This window comes from Uranotaenia lowii, chromosome 2 (genome assembly GCF_029784155.1).
Source record: "Uranotaenia lowii strain MFRU-FL chromosome 2, ASM2978415v1, whole genome shotgun sequence".
NCBI classification, from domain to species: Eukaryota; Metazoa; Arthropoda; class Insecta; order Diptera; family Culicidae; genus Uranotaenia; species Uranotaenia lowii.
Window position 1 is genome coordinate 50,408,931 of NC_073692.1, and position 9,160 is coordinate 50,418,090.

Sequence of the window (9,160 nt, forward strand, 5' to 3'; positions counted from 1 at the left end):
ACAATTTCATTTTTATGGCATGAAATGCTTAATTTATTAAATTTGTTCAAATTATGTTTAAAAAATTTAAATTGTGGTGGGCAACTCTATTATTCCGATTCGATTGAGATGGATTCTGTTTGTTTAAATTTTGCCCATTTAAGCTACTCTTGTGCTACCGTGTATTTTTTTGACAAACGCAAAAACGCGAGCGTTGTTTGTAAACAACAGCCTAACCTAACCTCCAAAGTTGTAATAACGAGTGTGCACAATTTTGATCAGACAAATCTTCATTAAACAATTTCCGCTTAATTGTTGGAGTTCTACAGTTAAATTGTGCATAGATTGTTGACAAAGTGTCAAATATAGGTGAGTATTCAATTTTGAACAGTAGAATTTTGAGTTCGCTTAAATAGGTCCTTTTTTTTCAACCGGCACATAATCGTTTACCCGAGTATTAAGAAGCATTCAAAATCTTCGGAAATTCTGTTCCTAGGGTTATTTTATTAACCCTAGGAACGAAAATTCTGTTAATTTCGCCATTAAAATCCGGTCATTTATTCAAATTCTAGAAACTTCGATTGTTCTATTATCATGTTATTGATCTGTTTCCTTGGTTACCGCATAATAATTTTCAACGGTCAACAGCTCCACGAGCGATATTTTTTTTACTGATCTTAACGTTTTTTGCCTTTTAGGTAGAAACACCGCTAGCAATGGCCGACTTGGACAAGATTGAGGTCCGGGACATAACCCGCATCGAGCGAATCGGAGCCCATTCGCACATCCGAGGTCTGGGGTTGGATGATGTGCTGGAGGCAAGAGCCGTCTCGCAGGGCATGGTGGGCCAGAAGGAGGCACGCCGAGCTGCCGGCATCGTTGTGCAGATGGTCCGGGAGGGTAAAATAGCCGGCCGGTGCATTCTGCTGGCCGGAGAACCCAGTACCGGTAAAACGGCCATCGCCGTGGGAATGGCTCAGGTAAGGAATCGGAACATCTGGTTCATTTTCGAATGTTTTGTTTAAAAAAACAAAGTTAAACAAATTTCAATCTTTAAAATTTTAATACTAGGCTCTCGGCAATGAAACACCGTTTACGAGCATGTCTGGCTCGGAGATCTACTCGCTCGAAATGAACAAAACGGAAGCACTGTCTCAGGCGTTGCGTAAAAGCATCGGCGTTCGTATCAAAGAAGAGACCGAGATAATCGAGGGTGAGGTGGTCGAAATTCAAATCGACAGGCCTGCCTCCGGAACCGGTCAAAAAGTTGGCAAGGTTACGATTAAAACCACCGACATGGAAACAAACTACGATCTGGGCAACAAGATTATCGAGTGCTTCATGAAGGAGAAGATACAAGCCGGTGATGTGATCACTATCGACAAAGCCTCCGGTAAAGTGAGCAAGCTTGGTCGAAGTTTCACCAGAGCCAGAGATTATGATGCCACCGGAGCCCAAACGCGGTTTGTCCAATGTCCGGAGGGTGAGCTGCAGAAGCGAAAAGAAGTGGTTCACACTGTCACGCTACATGAAATCGACGTTATCAACAGTCGAACTCACGGATTTCTGGCCCTGTTTGCCGGTGACACAGGAGAAATCAAACAGGAAGTTCGGGACCAGATCAACAGCAAAGTCATGGAGTGGCGCGAGGAAGGCAAAGCCGAAATCAATCCCGGGGTGCTGTTCATCGATGAAGCTCACATGTTGGACATCGAGTGCTTCTCGTATTTGAACCGAGCATTGGAAAGCGAAATGGCTCCCGTAGTTGTGATGGCCACAAACCGAGGCATCACCAAAATTCGCGGTACCAACTATCGCAGCCCACATGGCATCCCCATTGATTTGCTAGACCGAATGATCATCATTCGAACGGTTCCCTACTCGGCAAAGGAAATCAAAGAAATATTGAAGATCCGTTGCGAAGAGGAAGATTGTCAGATCAGTAATGAGGCTCTGATGGTACTGGGGAGAATTGCCACCGAAACCAGCTTGCGTTATGCAATCCAGTCGATTACCACTGCACACTTGGTAAGCAAACGGCGAAAGGCAGCCGAAATAACGGTTGAGGACATTAGGAAAGTGTACTCACTGTTTTTGGACGAAAAACGCTCCAGTAAGATTCTGAAGGAATACCAGGACGAGTACATGTTCTATGACGACAGTCTCAAGGAAGCGGAACAGGCGATGGAGGTGGAAAACAACTGAACTTGTGCGGCAAGATCTATGGGTGAGTTTATCAATTAATGATATGGATTTATAATTCTATTCCATTGTAACAAACTATTTCAAACTACGACTTCAAACTATGCTTATTTGCTGTAAACCGTACAAATACAGATATTCCGAACAAAGGTGATGTTCGTGTCTGGTTCCGAAACTTCCCTGATTATCTAGTAAGAATCTTCAGTTTAGGATTGTTTCAGTTTATCCCAAGTTTTCAGCTATAAAAGACCCTAAACATTTTATGAATTGTATCAGGGAAAACAGTTGAGCACCGCCCACCAGCTAATCAGTTTTATATTATTAATGTAAGAAACGCCGCGTAATATGCTTAGAAATTGTTTAGATTAAAAGAACACATTCTTTTTGTAAAGAATGTGGTAGCTTATCATTGATCTTAAGTCTGGTAAATTGTTCTTGAATAAGCTGAATTCCGTGACGGACTATCATGGCATTTGGAGACAACTTTGCATCGCTCTTAGACAATCGGATATGAACAGCAAATTAGACGACGGCACCGGAAGCTCTCAATTCTATTCTATCAAGTAAAAACTGCAATCTTTAGTGAATATAGCCTAATTATAGCCTGTGGAATATAATACGTGTTTTGTTCCTTGGCAACTGGATCCTAAACCTAAAACTATATACCCGGCGTCATCAAAAGATAATGAAAATTTAAATTCGGAAACGTAAAAGTAGATCGATTGGGTAAACACTACGTACAGATGTGAACGAGATCTGCAGAGATCAGTTAAAGATTTGGAATGTCGTGTTTCGAATAAGGATAATACTCAAAAAAGCAAACTCGTTCTCGCTTATCTCGGAATAAGATTATTTTATTCATATTCAGTTTTTGTTTTCGTAGAGAATTGCTAATGACTGTCTGCTCTTTGAGATCTTGAAGACCCTAAAGTTTGGAATTGCTGCTACCATCTACTTATATCAGTACCGTTTACAATCGATTTCTAGTACATTTTGAAGCCGATGAAGATAAATATCGTCGCACTACTACATTAAACTATACCACATTCTATCGTAATTATAATAGTTAAGGTGCCTCTAATTGTATTTTGTTTTAATTGGATAAGTTTAATGTTCCACGTTAGCCTTGTTCAAAACATTTATGGTTCTGTTATTTGAATTTCGATCACGCTGCTCTATCTGAATCAATATGTAGTGCATATTTTCTACTTATAATTGTGCTTCTGTCTACTCAATACAGTTATCTTATCTAAAGATTTCTCTAGCTCAAAATGGAAAACGCATTCTTTAACACTAGAATATACCAACAACAATACAACCGGAAAACATATTTTAAAGAATCGTTGTTTTTTAGGAAAAGTCTCATACGTTTGGAGGGCATCATCGTTGTTCATCAATGTGAAGATGAGAAAATATTTCTTGATCTGCGGGGGGGCAAAACAACTGGGATACTAACGTTGTTGTAGAGTTTTTTTTTCATCTGTCTGTTTCTACTGCAGCAATAGTAGAACCGATCGCTGAATGCGCGTCGGGATCTGCCGGAATTCCTCGTACAACTCGGTTCGGATGAAACGATTTATCGAGTAGAGAACCATCTGCTATCATTCACAAACGACTGGTTTTGGGCCCCGGCCGGCGGCGACCTTGCACACCTCCCCGAACAGGTCCTTTAGGATGGAAGCCTGCCGACCCTGTTGCCCATCCAGGGTGATCGTCGGAATGAAGCTGACGGCTGGCCGCAGCGCATGGGTAGCCTCTCCGTGCAGTTTCAGCAACTCGGCACCGTGAGGGCTGTCGTAGCACTTCTGAATGGACTCGATTTCTACCGAGTATTCCTTAGCACACCGATAGAATGCGTTCTTGGGAATCATGTTGTCCCGGATCATGCAGGCCACCATGTTCAGACGGGTGGCGGCATCGTGAACAGCTTCCACTACACACGCATGTATGATGTTCGCCTCGCACTCGATCGGCCCATGCTGACAGTCGAAAGCCAGGGAACCATCGCTGTTGGTGCTGGTCTGTAGGGCACAAGAAAAAAAAGTCGATCATAAAGAACGCATACATAAGTTTGAATGCTGACTAAAATCTCAAAATGTTAGTCAAGTCTGCCGAATATTCAAATCATATAATTTTCTAATTCTTGAGAAAAAGAAAAGCAAATCACGTTTTAAACATACAAAGATTAACTCACCGTTGCTTTGCCGTAGGGCACGAACTGAATCTCAACCAAGCTTGGCGCTCGCTGGAAGGTAGGCTGAAGCTGTTTTATGATGAAATTCTTGGAATCGGGACAAAGCGCTTCATAGAATACCATCACGTACACCGGGGCGTCCGAGGGACGCTGAACAAGCTCATCCTGCAAGTTTACAAGCCATTTGAATACAACCTAACAGTTTGGAGAATAACTCTAGCCTTTTGCTTACCTGGGCTTGGTTCGATTCCGGCGAGTTATTGAAAGCCTTGTACAACAGAATTAGCAGAATAACAAACAGCACCAAGTAGACGATTCGAAGAAGACGTTTTTGGAACATTTTGGCTAAGATTTTTTTTCCTCCGCCCCGCAAGCTTATCTCTCTTGGACTAGATGATTAAATATTCAACGTCGTGGCAATTACGATTAGCTAATAGAATCTTATTCACCGCTCCATGTGAACAAACTTGTTTCTACGGCGAGAGATGATGTATTATCAATTACTTCTGGGTGAAAACTAACATTTATCTTCAGGTTCTAGTTTTACAAAAACAACATCGAATTTATTATTTAGTTCTGATGCCTATCGCTGTTTAGACAAACACTGACACCCCACCTATCTCGAGTTGAACTCTGCGAATGTTCCACACAAAACGTTCAGTACACGGGACTAATAGAAAAGAAAAAGCACTCCTCTACAATTGATTGATTACCGTTTCAAGAGAAACACTTTTTTTGCTGTGCTCGATTTCTAATAACTACCTACAATACAACAAGCTAAGCCTGTGACAATAAGTTTTGCGTTGAAACAGAAATGACATGAAACCTATATTTTCGATTACTAGTGCAGTGGGTTACGAATGTCTCTGCGGCCTGGCTTGACTGAATTGACAAATACTAACTTACTGGATTCCACTGTCAAAAGGTGTGAAGGAAACTCTGGCTGGTTGGGGTTGGGGATGTCCTTATCACCTATCCCGCAGAATCCTGCTACCGCGATATATGTACCTATTGAATATGGTTGGTCACAGGACAAGGGGGGACCGGAATCCGGAGCGTCAAACAAACTCACTTTCGCTCTTTCTGGTCACTCACTTTCAAAGGTGTCATTCAAGGATTCCGTAATTTTTTTAAAACTTAACATTTTCAACTGTTTTAATAGTTTTATATAGAAATTACGCATATTTTTATAAAAAAAATTTAATTCTGAAAATTTTATTTAATTTTGTTACGCCTTTCCGACCCTCTCCCTTCAAATCCGACAAACTGACAAGAGCTCAGTATATTAAAAAAAATCTTTTCTACAAAGGCGTCTGTCATTATAAGGAACCAGGAGGGGCTGTCTGCCGTTGTAGAAATTTGGCAAATTTCACAAATCAAAACGAGGTATCAGATCAGTTTTTATTAAAAACTTTTTAATATTCCTCCAAACCCTCATTTCAAATGTTTCCAAATTTTACCTATGTATTGAATTATGATGAATTGTTACTAAGTATAGGAAAATTATTCTTCTTGTTGACTAATTCTAATTTCGATACCGACGGGTGAGCGAAAACAGACAAAAACGCATTTATCGGCGTAAATATTGTGGATTATCTTTTTATATTTATCATATTTGTGTAAAGTAGGGAAGATGAAGGCATAACGAGCACCCGGGGCATGGTAAAGCTTAGTTCTTTTAGAAATGGGAAACTTTCTTTTTCTGATATCTCGTTAACTGTGATCGGAAATTCAAAATTTTGACAGCATTTTGTTGCTTGTTAAAAATACTATCCGATCTATTTTTCACAAAATTTAAAATTTACGCGTTTTTTGAGATATTTACGACGCAAGAGAAAAAGGAAAAAAATATTTTGCACAGTTTCCATCAAAATCTATCATTATCAAATTGATAGCTGACAAAACCTTTTATTATTCAAAGAATAACTGCGTGTGAGTGGTGGAAAAGTATGTAAACACTGTCCAAAATGTCCATAAAGTTCAAATCAAGCATTGCAGTGAAGCACATGATCGGCAACTGCGTTTAAGGGCCATCAGAAGTCTCATACCAGAATTTTCAATAAGCGAAAAACTGAGGGTAGGTCGCTGAAATGTCCAATTTTTTTTTCTTCGATAAGCTGAAAGTGTTGCCTACACCGAAAGAAAAACCATGGTAAACGTTACCATATCCAAGGGTTTACTTAAAAATAAAAACAGATGGATTTTGTTTGAGTACGTTTTTGTTTATCTAGAACATGAGTGTGTTTAAAATTACCATGTGTATGCGTTATGGTGCGTTAAGACGTACAATTTTACCATGCCATGGTAATTATGACAAAATAATGGTAATTAATCCATAATGTTTTCAATGAAACCATTTAAATCAACCTAACGATTCCTTCGACATTTGGCCTCCGGTGTTCCACCGTTGTCCAAAGATTGTATTTTCGCCTTCTGGAATCATCGTTGCCCCGTGCGCTAAAAATAAAATACAAGAGAAATGTCAAATATTGTGCAGAAATACTAATAAAATTCACTTACTCTTGAACATTTTATGAACTGTTGAAATTAGCGGTAGTTGATGACTCGATGATGTGTTCTTGCGTTGATGCACTTCGATGCACATGATGTAATATGGCCTTCTGTGGATAAATAAAAAGTGATATCCTTCGTCACAGATTCCACACCAAAACACTTTACCTTCAAGATCGCAGCACGTAGCACATAATCAATATTGATTCCAAAGTTTTCAACAATAAAAAAAATTTAAGCCATTTTAATGGCAAGGAGGAAACAATGTGACACAACTGATTGAAAGTATTTTGGCTATTGACATCCATGGTAAAATGTACCAGAGTATTGTCACGATAACCAAAACTTTATCCAAATGCACAAAACGTTCCGGATGGTAAAATTAAACCTCTTATTTTATTAAGGTTTACCACATTTTCTTTTGACGCGCATGGTAGCATTAACCAAAAGATCGTCAAAATAACTAAAACTTCATTTATACCAACAAATTTTGTGCATGGTAAAACTAAACCTCTTTTTTCATTTAGGTTCATATTTTTTCTGCCCCTCATGGTAAAATTAACCAAAAAGTTGTAAAAATCACCAGAACTTTATTTATATCGACAATATCAACGTATGGTAGAATCAAACATTTTTATTTATTTCAGAATACCATGATTTTTTTTCAGTGTACTAATGAGTCATTCAAACCCTAATATTTCACGAATGAAATAAATTCGTCGAAAAATTGCGTACAAGTCAGTATCTATGTCAGGAAAGCTTCTTAAGCACAGCCAAGCTTTTGTTGAGACTTGATGGCAAGTGGGCCCTTTGCAAATTAAACGTGATCAAGTATTTAGAAAACAAAAACTTCAGTATATAAACGTTTTTTTTTTTATAAAATTTTGGAAAAAAAATGACCAAACGTTTTGTTTGGCTTTAGTAGTGATTGTAGGGATACAGACTCCGTTCGTTTTTGGCAACATTCGATTTTGGCAACATTCGATTTTGGCAACATCCGATTTTGGCACATGTGCCAAAATCGAACGGTTTTTAGAATCAACATTACCTTTTAGTTTTCGTTATAACAGGACCAATTTAATTTAGACTAACATCATAAATACGTTTTTATGTTCTGAAATGGTGATAAGATGCAACCATAAAAACAAAAGTTTTTTTTAATTATAAAGTACTCAAAAATGACAAATATATGAAAAATTCAAAAAGTTAAAAATAAATTCAAGCAAAAGACTGAAAATGAGAAAAAACATCTAAAAAATGATGAAGAACGACAAAAACAGCAAATGTGAAAACAAATATTATAAACAAAACAAGAAAAGTGGAAAATGCTTCAAAAACATGATGAAAAACATTAAAAAATGACTACAATTGATCGAAAACAGGTATTTTGTAAAAATAACTGAAAAAAAAGTTGAGAAAAAAAACCGTTCGATTTTGGCAACATTCGATTTTGGCAACACAAAATGTATGGGCGTGTTGCCAAAATCGAACGGGGTCTGTATAAGTATTACCTACGGTGTTAGTGTACCATCTCAGTCGAACAAACATCAAATTATTATTCAATCTTGTTAGTTTCACATAATCTCACTTAAACTCTCTCATTTAAACTCTTGGAGGCACAATATCGAATATGAATTTACGCATTTTAGTGCACAGTTTCTTTTTTCAGGTCTCATTTATTAGTTTTTCATATTTATGTCCGTTATTATTTAGTTTTTTTTTGTCAAAGCTCTGTTTAATACTCCTGAATACTCGTAGAAATCTGTCGTTTTTTTTAAATTTTCCTTATACAGCATATTTATTTATTTCGGATCATATAACCTACTTAATTTCCTTAAAAACTGCGGTTTAAAATGTAGGGGTTCACTGTCAGGCACAGTAGAAATTTAAAAATATTACTTCTATGAATAAATTTGACTCATTATATGCAACTGCCCCTCATTCCTCAGCTCTTATTTTTCTTTATAAAAAATCACATTTTTTATGTTATTTTTAGCTTGGCCGGCGCCGTTATTGTTCTTTTTCATAGGAAGAGCATCAGTTTTGTGCACTGAGAATGAACTGTTAGCCCCTAACATCATTCTATTGGTCTTTGTACAAAATTGATGGCCTCGATCAATCACGGAGTAGTAACCATTGACGATGTGGAACTTGTTCTGCTTAGCCACGCCAGCGACCATGGAATTCGAAATGTTTATAATGATTTGATATACCTAGTTTAATGTTATATTTTAAAGAAACAATGAAAAAAGATTGTATTTCTGAAAACTGTTA

The 9,160-nt window shown here is 37.8% G+C and overlaps 2 protein-coding genes across 6 annotated transcripts; one reads left to right on the plus strand and one right to left on the minus strand.

Annotated features, from left to right (window-relative positions):
• Nucleotides 1-207: 207 nt before the first annotated feature.
• On the plus strand, nucleotides 208-2,330 carry LOC129745352 (ruvB-like helicase 2). Its single transcript, XM_055738374.1, has 3 exons — nucleotides 208-348; nucleotides 678-959; nucleotides 1,051-2,330. The coding sequence occupies exons 2-3, from the start codon at nucleotides 696-698 to the stop codon at nucleotides 2,182-2,184; spliced, it is 1,398 nt and encodes a 465-aa protein (XP_055594349.1). The 5' UTR covers nucleotides 208-348; nucleotides 678-695; the 3' UTR covers nucleotides 2,185-2,330.
• Nucleotides 2,331-3,014: 684 nt separating this feature from the next.
• Nucleotides 3,015-5,420, minus strand: LOC129745354 (GILT-like protein 2). 5 transcript variants are annotated; one of them, XM_055738377.1, is made up of 4 exons: nucleotides 5,282-5,420; nucleotides 4,608-4,848; nucleotides 4,376-4,540; nucleotides 3,015-4,202 (listed from the first exon to the last, which is right to left on the minus strand). In XM_055738377.1, exons 2-4 carry the CDS (start codon nucleotides 4,713-4,715, stop codon nucleotides 3,783-3,785), a joined length of 693 nt encoding a protein of 230 aa, XP_055594352.1. In that variant the 5' UTR covers nucleotides 4,716-4,848; nucleotides 5,282-5,420; the 3' UTR covers nucleotides 3,015-3,782. The 5 variants fall into 5 exon arrangements, with proteins under 5 accessions (XP_055594352.1, XP_055594353.1, XP_055594355.1 ...); XM_055738378.1 differs by having other exon boundaries at nucleotides 5,278-5,412; XM_055738380.1 differs by having other exon boundaries at nucleotides 5,384-5,407.
• Nucleotides 5,421-9,160: the final 3,740 nt, after the last annotated feature.